The 20384-nt window shown below is 43.9% G+C and overlaps 1 protein-coding gene across 10 annotated transcripts; it reads right to left on the bottom strand.

Annotated features, from left to right (window-relative positions):
* Nucleotides 1-1145: 1145 nt before the first annotated feature.
* Ubl7 (ubiquitin-like 7 (bone marrow stromal cell-derived)) lies at nt 1146-20138 on the bottom strand. 10 transcript variants are annotated; one of them, XM_006511406.4, is made up of 12 exons: nt 20057-20138; nt 19291-19399; nt 18266-18478; nt 16443-16562; nt 11725-11807; nt 10993-11077; nt 10555-10612; nt 9356-9489; nt 9091-9140; nt 8498-8665; nt 7839-7961; nt 1146-1403 (listed from the first exon to the last, which is right to left on the bottom strand). In XM_006511406.4, exons 3-12 carry the CDS (start codon nt 18447-18449, stop codon nt 1266-1268), a joined length of 1143 nt encoding a protein of 380 aa, XP_006511469.1. In that variant the 5' UTR covers nt 18450-18478; nt 19291-19399; nt 20057-20138; the 3' UTR covers nt 1146-1265. The 10 variants fall into 10 exon arrangements, with proteins under 10 accessions (XP_006511469.1, XP_030100426.1, XP_030100423.1 ...); XM_030244566.1 differs by having other exon boundaries at nt 20109-20125; XM_030244563.1 differs by having other exon boundaries at nt 19834-20098.
* Nucleotides 20139-20384: the final 246 nt, after the last annotated feature.

Genomic DNA, 20384 nt, shown 5'->3' with positions numbered 1-20384 from the left:
CACCATCGGACTACCACTGGCCCTTGGCCTTTGCTTCTATCACAATACTTCTCAACATCAACTCAGGATCATGAAGGAAATGCAGAAACTTCAAAAATTACAATGGACTGAGGGCATATCTGGAATAATGTCTTCTTCTGAGTACCTCTCCTTAAGATTATTACTAACATAAAGGTCATACAGACCAAGACGTGCTGGGGACCAAGATCAGGAGGGTAGTTCAAAGGGCCACATAGAATCACCAAGTAACTAAACTACAGGAGGAGAAATAGCACAGACCAGTTCCATGTGGCTCCTTGAGGTGAAAAGGATTATAGATACTTTCACAGGAAACCTTCTGTCCCAAGAGGAGACAAGCAGGGGCAACAAGGCCATGACTAGAGATGGTGTGAATGGAATGTCTACCAAAGCCAAAGTTGGGACAAACTTCTGGGCTTCTGCCTTCCACATCAGCTCCAAATGAGTCCAAGAACTATTATAGGGATAGCCATTTTCCCCCCTAACAGATTTGAAGCACATGAAACCCACTTTGTCAACTTGGCCACCTGTGTGATGCTGCAGGTAGCACCTCAGACCCAGAGCAGACAGATAGCAGCAGCTGGGTTCTCCTTGGTATTAGAGTTCAGCTGTGTTTGTACTGCTGGTGCAAGTAGTATTTTTAACTGCTCTTGTCTTTATACCTTTAGGACACAGGAAAGGGACACATTTCCTGGCACAGTTTGAGTCCTGAATTACAGAACACACATCAAAGGATGTTTGGTGAGACACAGCCAGTGTAGGGACATGGAATCAGCTGATATATTCTCATGCCACATCCAGAATTCACCTGGTCACTCCCCAGACTTTCATCAGAGGTCATAGTCTCTTCTGGCCGTCTCTGTAACTCAGCAACTACCCTGAAGACTGGGTTGTAGCTCACTTCAGCCTCAGGCTCTAAAGCACCAAAATAGATGGGGGCTATTGCTAGGGACTTGTCTAAGATGAATATGGGTATTACACAGCATCCCCCATGACATTGGCCCAGGATCTAAACCACGTAAGGATCAACCTGAACCCTGAACCACAGCACCACAACCATGCATCTTGCTTGCCAAGCTGCTCCCACCAGTTGAGGTCAATAAGAAGGCCAAGCACTGGACACGGCAGGCAAGGGGAGCATATGATATATTGGGGTGGGGTTGGGTGGGGAATCTAGAAGCAACTTCACAAGTGCTTCTTGCCAGGAACAGCCTCTGCAATTTGCTAGGTGTTCAGGTACAAGAAGTTCATGGGGCTCCTCCAGCAAAGATGAGTTCCAGGGCTGCTTGGATATCACCTCCAGTGGCCTGTAGGGCCCGGAGGCTTAGTTCGTCATCCTGGATGCCCATGTCACGCAACTGCTGCAGCTGAGGCTGCCACTGGATCTGTGGAAAGACAGGTCAGGCAGAAGGATTAGCAAGGCTCCTGATGAACAGTCATAGACTTAAAAGGTTGTATTTTCAGGATAGAAAGGAAAAAGAGAAGACACACAGCAAAGCTACTGATGTTTGGGACCATAGCATAGGGACATCATAAAGACTGAAGATACACTTGAATGTGAAGAAAACAAATGAGTTTGTTGTTGCTTTTTTTATGTATATGAGTACACTGTCGCTGTCTTCAGACACACCAGAAGAGGGCCTCGGATCCTATTACAGATGGTTGTGAGCCACCATGTGGTTGCTGGGAATTGAACTCAGGACCTCGGGAAGAGAAGCTGGTACTCTTAACCATCTCTCTAGCCAATGAAGTTTTTTTTGTTGTTGTTTTGGTTTTGTTTTTTCAAGACAGGGTTTCTCTGTGTAGTCCTGGCTGTCCTGGAACTCACTTTGTGGACCAGGCTGGACTCAGAACTCAGAAATCCACCTGCCTCTGCCTTCCAAGTGCTGGGATTAAAGGCGTGCACCACCACTGCCCAGCATGAAGTTTTATAGTAAAGAGAAAGTGTAAATTATTCAATGCCTAAATTCCAAAAACTTGTTCACACACACACACACACACACACACACACAGAATGCACACATTTTGAGGTTAGCTTTGAGACAGGTGTGCTGGTTCTTCACACACACACACACACACACACACACACACACACACACGCAATGCACACATTTTGAGGTTAGCTTTGAGACAGGTGTGCTGGTTCTTCCCTTAGGAGGTCAGTACAGGGCACTTCTAATTCAAGCCCAGTGAGTCTTTTTAAAAAGAGAGAGAGAGTAACTGCAGATGTCAGGAAACCACCAAGAGGCCACTGGGAGGAAGCTGCCTTAAGAGAGGAATGAAGAAGAATGTCGGCTCTATGAAAGCAGAGATGCAGGGCACTGGAATGGAAAGGTTTAAGCAAGGAAGAGGTAGGTGTTGTGATAGAAGAAACAAGGAGGGTAGCTACCCTAACACACCCAAAACAAAGGTGGTGTGAAAAGTCACAAAGAAACCTGTTAAGTAAACCTTTCATGGTTTGGAGAAGCTGTTCCTAGAAGCTATAGATTATACAAAACAGCAGTGCCAAGGGTGGGATACTTACTAAGGAGTTACTGGTTAAGGAGGTTCCAGAGCTCCACAAAACAATACAGGTTCTTTCCATTCCTCTTGGTTGCCCACCAGAACTAGACAATAAAACCTTATCGCTGAAGACAACACTTTGGTAGCACGAAACAGAGAAATAACACTGGAACTGAGCTGGAAGATTCCCCTGCTGGAAGCTTTTTAATAATCCCACAAGTTTCTATGCAGGCTACTGTAAGAGAAGGGTCTTACCCACCTGTGAACCCTCCACATGAAACCAGATAAGAAGCTCCACTTGCACATGGTGGCACTGCTATTACAGCTGTAAATAACTGTTCTATGATTGCCTTTGAGGCCTGCTCTACACAAGGGACTCTATATCTAAATATGACAAATCTGACCAAAAGCCCTAAGGGGAAGGGGACTGAATGATGTTGTCTAGAAAAATTGGCACTGTACTAAACTGCCTTCTAAATATTTGTTTATACACAGATACTATGTTCCTTTCCTCTCAGCTTCAATCAGAGAAGCTTGTCTTTCCAGTGAATGGTGATGAATGAAGATTCATGACTGTACATGGTGCTTTAGTGCGCATCCCTAAAACAAGACACTTACTCTATCCCTTCTAAACTTCAGAGAACATTTCGGAAGAAGTGAAAGTGAAAGCTCTGGACGAAGAGTTACAAAATGCTACTCTCTGAGCAAGACACAACCATTGCAATAATGAATTCACAGCAGCTGTGGATGCCTACACTGACTGAGTCTTCCCAAAACGGCCCATGGGGACTGGGAAGATGGTTCAGTGGGTAAAAGTGCTTGCCTTGGGAACCAGATGACTGAGTCTGGAATCCATATAATGGTACATGATACACATACATACACATAATAATAAGTTAAATAATGTAAAAACAAAAGCAAAACAATGGGCCTGCTGATAGTCAGGATGGGTGGAGGAGGGGCTGGAGGCATCCTTCCTACTGAACTATTTACTACTGTTAGAGTCAAGGAGAGGGAGAGTCACTGCCTTCAGTCTTGTGCCCACTGGTGACCTCGCCAGGCTCCAGTGGATAGCTCTGATCCAGTGCTTATACAGAAGGCCTGGGCAAACTAATGGACACAAAACAAACCCAAAAGTCATCAGTTTGGGAAAGAGACCAGCGGTGTTGGGAAGGATTTGATAGGGATGAGGGGGATATTAAGAGGGTCAGAGGATGGTAATCAAAATCAATTATATTCAAAACATGTATGAAACTGTCAAAGGGTAAAACCAGCAAAAATAAGCTAAAGTTGTATTTTAGTTTTGTTTTTGTTTATTTTTTATTGTATTTTCATTTTGGTTTTACTTTTTGTTTTGCTTTTGAATGTTTGATAGAGGATCTCATGCAGCCTAAGCTAGCCTCAAACTTACTATTATATAGTCGGGGATAGCCTTGAACTCCCAATTCCACCTTCTGAGTGCCAAGATTATAGATACATGTCATCACACCTAGCTTAAGTTGTGTTTACCATGAGGTGTAGTGGAAAGTGATCTTTCTATGTTAGTACACTGTGTTAAGTCAGGGTTTCTGCCACTGTGATAAAATACCATGATCACAAGTAACTTGGGAAGAAAAAGGTTTATTTTACCTTATAGCTTTTAAGTACTGGCGGGTGCCATGCAAGAAGAGCTACAGTGGGCAAGTGAGCTCCCTAGAGCGACGACAATGTGCGCTCTGGAAAGGCGTGACCCAGAGACTTCTCCCAGGATTCCTTGCTACTGACGTGCTTGCTTTCTCATGTTTGCCATTGCCATGCTCCTCACTCATCTGGCTTGGTGTGAGTGGACACCGAGAGACCCTCATTGCCTACAGCCTGGTGTAATTACTTCCTGGGTGATAGCCCACTCTGTTGAGCAAGTCTCCTGCAGATCAACATGAAGATGAAAGAAGTTCTTGAGATAATGCTGTTTAGATGAATTAATGATTTTATGGAATTCCTGATTTAAGTAGTTTTGGAGAGTTAGCTTGATTTAAGTAGTTTTGGGATGTTAGCATAGTTGATAGAAAGTTTGAAGTTAGAGTTAAGAATAGAATGCCCCTCCCTCACAGACTGGCAAGAGCGGCAGGAATGAGAGACAGGAGCACAGGGAGCGCTCATGCATTATAGAAGCAAGAAAAACAGGCTTGGGACAAGTTAATGATAAAAGAAAGCATTCACTCCAGGCTGGGCCTGCGTTCCTTGGTCTTGTGATCTAGGGATGTGGTAACAGGTTTCGGTGTGTACCATGAAATAGAAAGATTATGAGTAAAGAATAAGCAATTCTAAGTATAAGTACAGAGAACAGATGATTAGCCAGTCTAGCTGATCAAGACTTCAAAAATAAGACGTAAGATAGATGTCCTGTTCCTTCGTAAGTACAGATTGCTGTCAATCAAGCACAGGGAGAAACCTGCTACTACAGACTTGGCCTGCTTAAATTCTGTTAATCTAGGACAAAAGAATTAGTGCTTTGGAGTTACAATAAACTTGTAGAAAGAAAAATAGATGAGGGGGTTGGAGAGATGGCTTAACAGTTAAGAGCACTGATTGCTCTTCCAGAGGTCCTGAGTTCAATTCCCAGCAACTACATTCCCAGCAACTCACAACCATCTGTAATGGGATCCGATGACCTCTTCCGGTGTGTCTGAAGACAGCTACAGTATACTATATTCATAAAGTAAATAAATCTTAAAAAAAAAAAGACAAGAATTATTTCATTAAAGTTTCAAAAAAGGAATACATAACCAATAATCCTGTTGCAATTTCCTTTTGTGTCATGATTTTATTCTGTTTTTGAAGAATATGTTTTTGTGGTGATTATTTTTAGATAATGTGTAACTTGTGGCTATGAGGTAATTTTCTTACATAGAAAAACTTTGTCTTAAGAGGTATAAAATGGCTAAGAGAAAAAAAATGCTGAAGTCTGCCTTTGCTTCAATCTCTCTCTCTCTCTCTCTCTCTCTCTCTCTCTCTCTCTCGTGTGTGTGTGTGTGTGTGTGTGTGTGTGTGTGTGTGTGTGTGTGTGTGTATGACTTTCCCCTTTCCTTTTTTCTCTTATCGCTGGCTGTCATAGGTAGCAGCCCCTGTCAGCTGCTATCAGGACTTATCCCCGTCCATCACCCCCTCTTAGTGCTGACCTCCATCAGCTGCTTTCATCACTGACCCCAATCGCCACCACCGCACCTCACTGCCTGACTCAGTTTACCAAGTAGTGTTCAAAGATGGCCTCTGACAAAGTTCATCACTGAGGAGACACAGGGCAGGAACTCAAGCAACGTAGGAAGCTGGAGCCAGGAGCCGATGCAGCCCATGGAGATATGCTACTCACTGCTTTGTTCCTCATGACCTGCTCAGCCTGCTTTCTTATAGAACCCAGGATCACCAGCCCAGGGGCAGAACAGCCCACATGGGCTAGGTTTTCTTACTTCAATCACTAAGAAAATGCCATACAGACTGCCCACGGACCCATTTTACAGAAGGAATTTCTCAATTGAGACTCCCTCCTTGCATATGACTCTACCTTGTGTCAAATTGAGTTTTGCTATATAGCACATGTTATCCACCAACTCATGACATTCCTATGTCAACCTGGTAAGTGCTGAGATCACAGAGTACCACGATGCCCTACTACAAAAACTTTTTAGCAAGCATATAATACAAATTCTAGCCCTTGGTTGACTGTTTACAATCTTCTGCCATTACAAATAATGCTGCCGTGACTCTGAGTGCCGTGAAGCTTCCATTGTCTATATACACAAACACTTCTGGGACAATTTCCGAGAAATGGGTCTCCTAGGAGTCCTGTGCGTGTAAGAGCCTGTTCTCAGAACAGTCTATTCACACTTTCCTGCTTTCCTAGGAAATGCTGGGGCTTATACTTCTCTTTCAGGAAGATGTACCACTTGTCTGATACGTTTACAACTGTCTGATAGGGTTACAGAGTCCTAAGACTTTGCTTAGGTTTTGCTACTGATTTTTTTTTTAAGCTGTGGTTTTCCAGGAATAAATTTCCACTTTGTCAAACTCAAAATTTAGAACGACTGTATATAATGGCTCCTAGACTCTAGATTTCAGCCATGAGAAGCATTCCCTGATGTAAAGATTCAAATAAATTTACCCACATTTTCTTCTAGTACCTCATAATTTCATTACTGTCTGCCTCATCACAGAAAGGAAATATACAACTTACGGAAAACTTTATATATGAAGAGAAGGTGGTAGGAAGACAAACAGACATAGGCAGGAGTGAGGCTGTAGAAGGCTGAGACATGCACACATCATCTCAACTTTGGTTCATACCAGGCAGAGGCAGTGAAAGCCTGGAGCCTTGGAGCCTAGTGAACAGGCATCGCGCTGGAGATAAACAGGTGTCCATCTCAGCAATGCGCACCACACACAATAGTGAAAACCAAAAAGGTCTGTTCCCCCCTCCTTTTTTATGAAAGTTTTTACCATCTCATAGCTGTGGGACACAAACAAACTCAGACTGATGTGTCCTTTGCAGATTCACTGTAAGTAAGAACATCAGGCATAAAGCGAACAGCTCACTTGACAGTGTGAGATACAATGCTGAGACGCTGACTCTCCATGTAGCTGACCCTTTTCTCCTTAAAGCTTCTCAAGAACTACCAAGAACTACCAGATAAATCTAACCTCCTTGGACCACATTCAAGGCCCCTTCTACCTAGGCTTTTACCCTCTTTCTCTGATCCCATCTCAGGGTGCTCTACGCCATGACACTGCATGCTAGCCATATAGTTTTGAGTATACCACATATACCTATCTATATACACCTGTTCCATCAGGCAGTTGTCTCTTCCCCATTACAAAACCCTTCTACTACCTGGCTTACCAAACCTCTGACCTCTACCAATCAGCTTAAACTTCTCTCAGTTCAGATTGGCTTAGGCTCTTACCCTAAGCAGCTAAGCTTATAACCAAGATGCTCCCCAAATCGTGTGCTAGCATGGCAGGGGCAAAGGACCTGCTCTTCTTGAAGTCTATCAGTTCAACCCGGCCCTATATATGTGCTTACTGCTCAGTCAATGCTCACTGAATGAATGAATGAATAAATGATTAACTAAAACTTCCTTATGACCACAGGAGTCAGGCTACAGTTGCTCAGGCAAGAATGGGAAGCCACAAGAACAATATGCCCTTTCTGGGAAGGCTCACCTGTCAAACTACCATACATTTGCCCTTGGTGTTCCTAGAGGGAAGGCTTCCAGCCTCCAGTGTGCAGAAAAAGGCTAAGCATGCCAAACTCAGCATGAAAACCTGGAGGTGGGGAGACTCACCTGAAGGCTGGGCTGCCCAGAGGCCTGCAGGGCATGCTGGAGAGCTTGGCTAAAAAGATCGTTGGTGATGGGTGTCCCTGACTGGACACCAGAGGACATTGGCGAGGTGCCTGAAGAATGGCCCTAGATTCAAAGAAATAGTCAGCGTTGCCCAGAGCTGCCTCAGTTTCACAGCAGATAGTCACAGGACCCCACACTACTCCTGGGGTACCTGACTCCTGCTTTCCAACAGAGGCCTGTTAGGTAACTACACTGTATTATGGAGAACCTAAATGTAATTTATGTGGGCAGAAAAGGTCCCCATTCTCTTTTACTCCAGAGAAAAGGACTCTGAGGCCTCAGGCCCAACCTAGAACCCCAGTACTGAGAGAGGTAGCTTTGGAGATGGAGCAAATCATCACTAAGAACCTTACTCTCTATATCTAGTCCCTATGGAGGTAAGAGGGACCACTCAGGCCTGTGCTAAAAGTGGACTTCTGAGCCCTAAAGGCAAGTAAGTCAAAAGGGGAGTTACCTGAACCTCAGGTGAGAAATTCCTACCAGGGCCCCATGGTTTAGTGCAAAGAGATCTACCACCAGGGTGCTAGGCAATCATATCTACTACAGGGGAGTTCCACTCTTGGCAGCCTGGCCTACTGTTGCCAACCCTCTCTCCATACCTGGGTGCCAGGAGTTGGTGTATGAGAACTGCTCTCTGGAGTACTGGCCAGGGCCAGGGCAGTGGCCAGCTCACTCTGGGTGATGGGGCGGGGCCCTGCAGCTCCACTGTATCCCAGGGAGGCGGGGCGGGAGCTAGGTGTACTGCTAGAGGGCGTAGACCGAGTGCTCTGGAAAAAGAGAGGCATCCACAATTAGGACAAAAGAACCACACCCCACACCCCAGTTCCCAGGAAGACTTCCTAAGGTTCCACCTTTCTTTTTATTTTTTTTAATATTTATTTATTTGTTTTATGTGTACAACTGTACTATAGCTGTCTTCAGACACACACCAGAAGAGGGTATCAGATCCCATTTCAGATGGTTGTGAGCCACCATGTGGGTGTTGGGAATTGAACTCAGGACCTCTGGGAGAGCAGTCAGTGCTCTTAACCACTGAGCCATCTCTCCAGCCCCAGGCCCCACCTTTCTAAAGGAATACTATGACATGGCCTTGGACCCCAAAGGTCCCTGTGACCAATTCCCAGGCAGGTACTAAGGAGAAGCTAGTTCCTAGGACCATCTCCCTCAAGGGGCAGGCTGCCATGGCACTCACTGGGTGAAAGTCGTCCTCGTCATCTGAGAGCCCGTCAAACAGGAAGCCACCTGGAGGAGAGTGAACAGATTCCAGGAGGAAGAACAGAAAAGCACCGGCGCAGCTCCAGATCTCAGCTCAAGTTATGCTCCAAATTCCCATCTCTTCTCTCCCCTCGGAAAATTACAGGACAGATGCTCTTCCTGACTCATGCCCTATGCCAACACTATACATAGCTGTGAGTAAAGCCAATCCCTGAGCTACGACCAGCTCCTGAGGGCCTCACCTGGCATATCTCGGTAAGAGCTGGAGGGCATGCTTCGGGAAGAGGAGTCAGCTCCTGGCATTGGGGTGCTGCCTGCTACAGAGTGCAGAACCAGGATGATGGCATTGACTAGGGCTGGGTGGGCAGGCACCAATCTAGAAGAAGGGTAGAAAAGACAGACTAAGGAAAAGACACCCTTGTCCATGACAGTGTGAGTAGCCAGTAGAGCAGAGCACCCCAGGCTGCCCTTATGCCCTTAGTTTTCAGCCCAAGGTCATTTTGCTTTAGTTTGGGTTTTGGCTTTGAGATAGGGCCTCACAGGTTATCTCTGGCTGGCTGTTACCCTAGAGGACTTGCTCTCTAGGCCAAGCTAGTCTCAGATTTACTGTGATTGCCTCTGCCACCGGAGTTCTGGGATTACAGGGGTGTGGCCCCACATTTAGCCCACTCTTCAGCGTCTTTTGCCAGGAAGTTCTGTCATCTTGATGATCTGACCTTAGAAGGGTCAGAAAGGCTCAGTTTTTAAGATCCACTGAAAACCTATCACACAGATAAAAAAGCAAAACTATAGGCAAGGCATAATAGAATATAGGAACATACAGCCTGGTAGGCTCAAGGTTCAGAACTGGGTCCAGACACTACCTCTTATACAATGGGCAGCCTCTGAGGACTCCTTTCTCTTCCTAAAGCAGTTAACGTCTTCATTTGCAAAACAAGGGGACAGAGTCACTACTGTCATTACAGCTCTAACATTTTATGCCCTATATACCTATGTCTACTTCACCGAGCTTAAAATTCCTGACATTTACTAAGTGAAATCAACCTAGCACACAAAGCGCTCTCTCTCTCTCTCTCTCTGTCTCTCTCTCTCTCTCTCTCCCCACACTGCTTCATTGTGCCACACTTCACATGCGCGCTCTCTCTCTCTCTCTCTGTCTCTCTGTCTCTGTCTCTGTCTCTGTCTCTGTCTCTGTCTCTCTCTCTCTCTCTCTCTCTCTCTCTCTCCACACTGCTTCATTGAGCCACACTTCACATGCTCCCATCCCTGGGCTTTTCTATTCCTTAAGCAGCCCTTGCCGCTTCTTACATCTTGACACATTTAGAAAGCAGACCTGGCGAGAGACTGAACTGGCCTCCAAAAAAAGATCCCAGGGCAACAACCAGGTTTCTAGCCTGACCGTGTGAGGAATGGCACACTATAAAATGATGGCTACACTTACGTATCTAGCATGTTGGGATCAGCAAAGACAGAGAAGAGGTCCTTATCCTGGAGAACCCCTGGAAGAGACCAAGATTTCTCTTAACACAGTGGAACACTGGCAAGATCCAGGAAGCAGCAGCAGCAGCTGCATTAAATCTCAAAGCAAGCAACTCAACTGGATCCCAAACCAGCCCTCCTGAAAAGAGGAGAAACAAAGTCATGGGTATCTTGTTCCAGTGGGAATGCTCCCTCCTCCCCCACAGTTTCCTGCATTTAGGCCACACAGAATTGCCACAAAGGACGATGGAGAGCCATTAGGTGTGTGGAATGTACCTTGACTACTCTCCCTCATCCCTCAATAGCAGTGCCTCTTCAAAGCATGGTCATGGCCCTTTTTTGCTCCTGGTTTCTCCTTTTCCAAAACCTCATATTTCTTCAAATCTTTTCTTGTACTTACCTAGAGCAATGGGGTCACTGCTGAGGCCTGGGGTGGCCACAATGATCTGATCCAGAGATTCTTTATTGCTGAGCATCTTAAAGACCTGCAGGAGAAACAAGGATGGCTTAGCACACCAGCTAACACTATACATTCATCACACACCCACACTTTCTTGACTTCCTCCATTTGAGTGCTTATATAGGAGGGTTGTATACAGACCACCACAATAGAACAGTCTCTGTGGTTCACTCTCACCATCCCTATTTGTAATATTTCTAAAACAAAATGCTCTCTTCACAGCCCAATAACAATTCCTCCAGCTCCCCGAAGGCCCTTCCAATCTCCATACAATGACTGCTTCACATTTGTATACATTAGGAAGGAAGTTCACAGCTGTATTAATTCTCCATTTTTCCATTGGGGAAATCCATGCTTAAGAGGTGATAGGCAGTTCACCAAAAGTCAAGGATCTAGTCCCATTAGAAAAGGTGTGTAGACTCTGTAGCTGTAACCACAGTCGGCCCGTAAGGCCAGTCTGAGGAGAAGGTGTATAATTATCATCATAGGGAATCTACAACCAATGCATGACTGAGACAGGCTCTTTGGGGAAAGATAGGAGTCTATTGAGGCCCACAGACATGGCAAAAACTCCCAGAGGTACTGTTGGTTGCTGTGGCAATGTACTGTCAGTCCCTATGCTAAACAACAACCAGTGTTCTCATTACTCCTACAGTCTTAGCTCAAACTCACCGCCTCTCTGTAGGAAGAGCTGCTGTGCAGGGCAGTGTGCAGGACCCGGAACTCTCTCAGGGCAGCTACTTTGTCCACAGGTTCTGGAGAACACGACACTTAGTTATCTTACAACCCAGGCTCTATCTATCATTACCATAACTGTAGGCAAATCACTTCAGCATTTGTCCAGGTACAACTTGGTCTACAGAGTCCCTTCCCTCATCACCCTCTAAGAATGTAAGCACCACCTCAAACAAACAAACAAAAAATACCCCAACATTTGTGTCACAAACTTGGAATTTACACTCTCAATGAATTCTCTTCAGTACATAAAACAAAGTTCCAACAGAGGGGGATCTTGTCACATGAAAGAGGTTCTTCTGATCAACAGCCCACTGGAGAAATTCTAGACTTCTTACATTTGAAAAGAAAGAATGTATAATCAAGTCAGTGGCCTCTTATGTAGAAACTTAAAATAAGTGTACGCCAAGGCATCTTAACGATATAACACTATGCTGACACAATATGGTAAGAGAAAGAAATAGAACACAAAGTTGGATGTGCATTCTCTGGTAAAACTATGCAAAATATGTCAGTCTGCATATGGTCCAAGGCTGGAAGGAGCAAGATAAAAGAATAACATGCTCTTAGAGGGACAGGCCCATGGGTAATTCTTTCTTTGTTATTTTCTTTTGAATTTTTATAATACTTTTTAGACTCCTTTACTTTTCTATCTTTTAATTATTATTTTATATAATAATTATTTTACATAATTTCTCTGCATGCCTGTGTGCCACATGAGCTCCTGACCACCAGATGTCCTAGAACTGGAGGTACAGTTTGTTGTGAGCTACATGTGGGTGCTGGGAACTGAACCACAGTACTCTGGAAGAGCAGAAAGTGATATTAACCTCTGAGTCGCCTCTGCAGCTCCAGTAATATTTTTTGATTCATAAAAAGATACACAAACTGGGCTAGGGGAAGCCTGTGTCCAACAACCCGTTAAGCCCTGCATCTGATCCTAAGCACCACTAATAGACAAATAAGTAAATAGCAAACCACAATAAAAAAAGGAATCCCAGTACAGACTAAGCAAGTGCAAGGCACGTGAAAGCTCTGAATAAACTTTCACCATATGACAAATAGCAACTTCTCTTAGGATTTTTGGACACTGTATTCTACATGCAGGGGTCTAAACTGCATTTGCTTACCTGACTATCAGCACCTATTTTATAGGGGAGGAAATCTGGGAAGGGGATAGGAACAAGCAGGAAGTTCATCCTGGTCCACACTTCAGCACTATCCTCAGGGTAATCTAGGTCATAGCATCCAACTCTATACACTGCTCTCAAAGCAACGTGAGCTCTATGCCCGGAGGTCAGCGCAGCAACCATGTCATCATGACCATGAGGGCTGGCTCCTTTGAAAATAGATACCACAAGTAAATTACCTAACCAAGCATTTATTTTGAATCTTGCTATGAGCAAGTCACAAGAAAGGCAAATCACACATACACACACACACACACACACACACACACACAAATAAGAGTCCTTCCCATTAAAAACTCTTGGGGCAATAGGAGAAATGAAACTAAAACAAGCACACAATTATAAAATACCATATTGAGGCCCTGGGCAGAGATACTGATGCCTGTAAGAACATCCCAGGAAAGAATTGCAGTAATGACTAGGGAAGTAAGGTCAAGGAATTTGAAACCTCTGAACTGGGGCTGGAGAGATGGCTCAGTGATTAAGAGCACTGACCTCTTCCAGAGGTCTTGAGTTCAACTCCCAGCAACCACATGATGGCTCACATGGGATTCAATGCCTCTTCTGGTGTGTCTGAATATCTGAAGAGAGTAACAGTATGCTCACATAAAATAAATAAATCTTAAAAAAAAAAAAGAAAAAAACTCTGAACAAAATTTTATCATGTGACAAATAGCAACTTCACTTTTGATTTCTGGACACTGTATTCAACATACAGGAAGTCTAACAGTGTTCTAAACTGAATTTGGTTAAGTGACTAGGCATCAATATGAGTTAAGGACCCAAGTTAGGACTCCTAGGAGACCATCCTAGAGGGGAAATTAAGGCAAAGTAAATGTTATTGGAAGAAGGTCTTCAAAGCCTATGTAAAAATACATAGGAAGGCTTGATAGAATTGAGGAGGCAGTGCTTTGAAGGAACATCAAATTGCTTTCTGTGGCTGGAGACCAGGGTACTATCTCTGCTCAAATTGAAAGCTTAAGTAAGATCCTTGGCCCAGAGTATGGCTCAGTAGTAAAATGTTTGATCTTAGCACTGCTAATAAATAAATAAACATATACATACATAAAAAAGTTAAGCTGAGTATGGTAGCATATACTTCTAATCCTAGTTTCTAGAAGGAAAGGAAAGAGTACAAGTTCTAGGCTATAAAAGTGAGGCCCTGGCATGCATACATACATATATACATATACATACATACATACATATATATATATACACACATACATACATACATATATATATATATACACACACACATACATACACATATATATACAAATATATATGTGTATGTATGTATATATGTATGTGTGTGCATATATATATATATACACACATACATGTGCGCACAAACACACACAACCTGCAGTGGAGACCGCCACAGTAAGCCAGGCAGAAGAAGAGAGGCTAGCAGATTCTCCTCCTACAGAAATGCACCAACTCTAGGGTGGGGGGCGACTGTTTGCTTCATCCCTGTTGTTTGGGACCGAATCTTACTATTTAAACCAGGCTGGCTTTCAGTGAGTAACCTCCTTCCTTGGCCTGTTATTGTAGGACTACGAAAGTGTATCATCAAATCCACCTACTTTTAGAAGAATACTACAGGAGAAAATATCTAAAGTACTATTATTTTAAAACTTTCTTTTCAGAACTAAATTTACATTCACCTCCCAATAAAAATTCCATTTGTTTCAAAAATAAACCTGCAGATGACACAAGGAGAAAAAGGCTCTAAATGTCCTAAGGCACAAGCTGCTAAGAGTATTGGGTGTCGCTGTAACACCCTTTGGGAAAGAAAGGCAGTCAGGCCAAAAGAAAACACAAGCCCAGAATAGTTTGGGTTCATATCCTAGTCCTAACATTCATTTTAATTAGGTGACCTGGAACAAATATTCTTCTGATCTTATTTTTATCTATAAAGTGCTAGAGTGTTATTTAGCTACCATGTCCTGATTATGTAACATACTGATGGCGGGAAAAACAAACGAAACTAGCTTACAGAAACCACAATCATTCATTTTCTTCAGTCAATGTCCTCTAGTGGAAGAGCAGAGAGACAGACCTGACCTGAACAAGCTAGGTTCAAGGCTCAGGACGCGGAGGAGAATACACACCACGAGAACTCTGGGGCAGCTCCATCAGAGGATATTAGAAAAGCAGAGGATCTGGGCTTGCATGGATGATTCTATGGAAACAGTTTTTGCTCTGGGGTCAGTTTTATTCTTAGGCTTTTAATAGCCCTACTCAAGAGAAAAGGCAAACCTGAGAGAGGTAAAAGCTCGACGTAGAAGAGGTACAGTCCCGCTCATCAGCCAGGAGAGGGGTGTGTGATCTCTTGTGTGTCTGGACAATGAATGGGCTTTGTCTCTGTTCAGAAATGGCAAGGATATTATTTTCCACTTGATCCATGATGTCTCAGGATGTCCTTGACTCATCATGGTGAACCCTATAAACAGTGGGACTCCAAAGTCTGGCTGTGAGCATCACCTAATCCTAGGATGCCAGGCTGCTCTCCTCTCTCACTTCCCATATGGATACAAAAGATGTTTTTGTTCTGTTTAGAATTGAAAAAATAACTTTCAAATTGATAACCACAAGCAGGGCGTGGTGACACATGCCTTTAATCCCAGCACTCGGGAGGCAGAGGCAGGTGGATTTGAGTTCGAGGCCAGCCTGGTCTACAAAGTGAGTTCCAGGACAGCCAGGGCTATATAGAGAAACCCTGTCTCGAAAAACCAAAAAAAAAAAAAAAAAAATTGATAACCACTCATAACAGACACAGACAAATAAAAATGTCAAACTGCTATTTAACAATGCTGACCTCTTTTACATAGCTTAGCTTTATACATGGAGACATGTTTAAAACACAAACACAAAATCTAAATTGTAAATTCCAAGAGCAACTTCCATTAATAAACTAAAAGGGCTTTAGGTTTTGTAGAGTTTCTCCGAGAGCTACTTGAATGCTAGTGGAATATTTCTGGAGGTAAGTTATGAGCTCAGCAGGCGGTGTTAGCTTACTGAACAAATCATCACCTGAGGGAATTTGTGGGAAGAGTTGCTTAACCAAGAACGAACTATAGCACTACAAAAACAAATTAAGTTCCTGGCTTTTGTCTAATGAACAGAGCAACGATAATAAAAGAATGTAAAGTTTACTGAAAAATCAACTGTTGATCTAAAGAGTTTAAATAGATCCATACACACTACATGGTTAGAAAACAATGGTTAATGAACTTATTAAGTAAAAAAAAAAATATATATATATCTATTATTAGTGGTGTTAACAATAACAACGTCACATCTTAATTTACCAATGGGGATCTAAACCAATAAGGATAGAGATAGCACCTATCACCACTTTGGTAATCACCCAGGACTGTATCCCAGGAACACACAAGCTCTTCCCTTGGAGATACTAGAAAGTTCTGCCCATCTAACTGAGGACAAACTCTCCCTTACCAGGTTTCTGATCAGGCTCAGGCCAAGATTTTCGGAGAACATGGACTGTGGATCCAGGCTGAATACCATAGAAGTCAAGGGTCTGGTCATCTTTTAGCTTCCGGCCACAGTAGATCAAATCTACAAAGAAATCATACAAACAAACAAAAAACCTGCCTATTCATATTTTGTTTCTCAAAGCAATTTGGTTTCTATCCCCTGAGAATCTTATTTTAATTAGACAGCACTCAGGAGATAGGAAGCAACTCACCAGGTAAAGAACACTCACTCTGCAAGCATTACGACCTAAGTTCAAGTCCCCAGCTCCCACATAAAAAGCCAGGCATGGCTGCACACGCCTGTAATACCAGTGGCTGAAGGCAGAGAGCAAGCTGACACCAAGCCCATGCTGTCTAACCCAAACTGGAAGAAGATTCAGATTCAGTGCCAAGGAAATAAGGTGGATGAGATGGGGAAACACCCGACATCCTGCTCTGGTCTCTTCATATGCATGCACGAGTGCATACTTCTGTACACTCACATACATGCGTCACATACATACAAAAAAAGACTTTCTCCCAGGTGTAGTGGCACATATCTATAATCCCAGATATTTGAGGCTAGCCTGAGCAATTTATTAAGATCTTGCTTTAAAATAAAAAAAGTCATATAAATAGGCTTTGGATACAGCTCAGTAGCAGACTAGTTCCCTACCATATACAAGACCCAGGATTTAATCGTCAGCACAATGTGTGTTGGGGACATTAAGAAATACATTTTGCCGGGCGTAGTGGTGCACGCCTTTGATCCCAGCACTTGGGAGGCAGAGGCAGGCGGATTTCTGAGTTTAAGGCCAGCCTGGTCTACAAAGTGAGTTCCAGGACAGCCAGGGCTATACAGAGAAACCCTGTCTCGAAAAAAACAATAAATAAATAAATAAACCAAATAAATAAATAAATAAATAAATAAAAGACATTTTGACTAGGTGTGCTGGCACACACTTTTTATCCCAGCACTCAATAAGCAGAGATAAGTGGTGAGTTTGGGCCAGCCAGGGCTACAAAGTGAGACCCTGTCTTGAAACAAACAAAACCCCAACATTTTAAACAACTTTATCAAGTACAAATGCTTATTTAAGAAGTATATGCACAGTACACCTCTAAAGCTCAACCCTGTAGAGAGTAGTGATTCCACATAAATGTGAAAAATATAACATCAAAAAGGATGGAGCTGCCGGGCAGTGGTGGCACTTGGGATGTAGAGGCAGGCGGATTTCTGAGTTCGAGGCCAGCCTGGACAGAGTGAGTTCCAGGACAGCCAGGACTGCACAGAGAAACCCTGTCTCGAAAAACCGAAAAAAGAGGATGGAGCTGATCACCTGTGATAGGAATGTCTTCACCAGGGAGAACCCTTGGCTAGCGTACATTTCGCTCCTAATCTAATCTGACTGTTCTCTACGAAAGCTCTTCCTTCCTCCACTAGGAGTACATTGCCAACCTCATTTCCTATTTTGCGGCCTTCCCTTTATTCAGCCATCAAGACAAACAAAAACATCCTTCTAATTATCCCTTAAGTCTTAGGTGACAGATTGAGGAGTCTTGTCTCATCTGCAAGTCTTTGCTAATTTTGTTCGATCAGACAAAAGACTTCAACAACATCATAATGAAGAGTCTTAAATAATAACGTAGTTCAGTGTAACATGAGACTAAAGTGACAAACAACAGTTTTGTCATGTTTTATGTTTTCACTCATGTAAAACTTACTCTGGAAGGAGGCAACAAGCCCTTTTACCTCCTGTCCCAGGGGCAAGAGCAGCAACCCAGCTCCTGCCAATGAAGACTCACCGATCAGCTCCGGGTCTGGAACAGATTCCTGGAGCTTGCCAGCAATAAGCTGCTTCAGAAATGAAATGCTATAGCCCCCTAGGGAATATTCTCCCAGTTCTGTCTCTGGCAACTGAAGAATAGATTTTGGAGCAAGTGGCTGGTCAGCCAGCTTCACTGCCAGATGCCAGTCTGAGAGAGACATCCTCTCTCTTTCGCGCTCTCTCTTTCTCCCTGTAAAACAATAAGGCATTAACGGTTAAAAGTCAACCCACCTCCCTACTCATCTCTCCCTGCAACAAGAATAAAGGAAAGATCATTTCAGTGTACTACTGCTAGAGAAACATAGGTGTAGCACTAAGAGGCTAGAACTAGAACCTAGTGTCCCTCCCTTAATTCTTTCTCTGGTGGACTACAAGGGATTTCTCTTATGCCTCAGTTTCTTCACCTTTAAAGTAAACACAAAAGCCGGGCATTGGTGGCACACGCCTTTAATCCCAGCACTTGGGAGGCAGAGGCAGGAGGATTTCTGAGTTCAAGGCCAGCCTGATCTACAAAGTGAGTTCCAGGACAGCCAGGGCTACACAGAGAAACCCTGTCTCAAAAAAACAAAAGAAAAAAAAAAAAAAAGTAAACACAAAAGGCCAATCAGTTGGATAGGAATGTTGTGAGGTTCAAGCAAGATCACCCAACCCTCTCCCTTCTACACACTCATTTCTGGTTTTCTTCTCCAGCTTTTGATTTAGCTATAACAACACTTTAAGGAGGGCCCTTGTCTCTCTTGCCTGCCCTTATCAGAGATCTATAGCACCACCCAATGTCTTATTGTTAAAACACAGATCTAACAAACTTAACTGCTTAGAAGGCCCCCATTAATCCCAAAGCACTTCTATGAACAGGTGGGTGTTAACTCCACAGCCAGATTACAAACCCATTTATTCTGACGCCTACCAGCTTTCTTCAATAGACCCAGCCCTGCCCCTTTATAACAACACACGTAAGTATACTTCATAACAAAGTTGTCCCCTATATGTAACTCTGCTCACCTCCTGTCTTTGCATATAAGTTCTCTTCCCTTTTTGGCCTCTTAGCAAACTCCTACCAAGACCCACACAAACACATCGGTTCCATGCTCTCTTCTTGGTCACACATTCCCTGTTCCCTCAAGGCAAAAGAGCAACACAAATCAATAGATTTGAGGACAAGTCAGCCAGCTTCATTACCAGATGCCAGACTTAGAAAGCTACCTTCTCTTTGCTGCTTTTTCCCTTGTACAACTTATTTACTTCTCAACTTCTCATTGCGTCCCTCATATTTGTGAAACCCCCCCCATTCTTGAAAGCCAAGACTAGAGCTTTTCTAACACAGTCCCCAGCCTGACATATATGAATGCCCACAAAATAAATCTAAAAATTCAAAGGGTGCAAGAGCCTTGTACCGCAAGACCAGTCCTTGTTACAGACACTATTTCTGCCAAAGAGGTCTCTTGCAGTAAAGACAAGGCTAAGAAAAAACTGTGGTGCGACCCAGCGGACTTCAAGGTACTATCCACCTTTAGGTTTAAAGCGAGAAAGGAGGTTTTTGTATACCGATTTCAATCCTCACAACTGTCTCCTGAAACTGGCATCATTGTCCTTATTTTACAGATCAGGAATAAAGACTCAGAAAGCTGAAGTCTCTTGGCCCAAGGTCACAGATACCTAGTCGTGAGTAGGGACAATGTTGACAACCCCACCTCTCTCGTGGGACCAGTTAGCTACTCCGGACCCACGAGAGCCCCGCGCGCCCAGGGAGGGGGCCCAGCGCCCTCACCCGTCCCGCGGAAGGAACCCGGCCGCAGCGAGCCGCCGGTGTAAACACTCACTCTGGTCCTCTTGCCGGAAACCGGAAGCTCCGCGCTGCATTCTGGGGACTATAGTTTTCACTGAGACCCAGCCCCTTATAAATGGCCGTCCAGCAGCTAGTGGCAATGCTTCCGGGTCCTAGGAGGCGTGAGTGCGAGCACGAGCAGTTTGAGGTCCTAGAAGCCAGTAGGTTGTAGCTTTCTGTCAGACACAATTGTACCACCACCTGAGGTAGGGAGACTCAGTGTGGAATTTTCGAAAGCAGCCAATAGCCCGATGATTCCCGCGCTCTCCAG

The sequence above is a fragment of the Mus musculus genome, chromosome 9 (assembly GCF_000001635.26).
Source record: "Mus musculus strain C57BL/6J chromosome 9, GRCm38.p6 C57BL/6J".
NCBI classification, from domain to species: Eukaryota; Metazoa; Chordata; class Mammalia; order Rodentia; family Muridae; genus Mus; species Mus musculus.
Note: the sequence above shows the minus strand (reverse complement) of the source record. Positions and strands in the feature narration are given on the sequence as shown.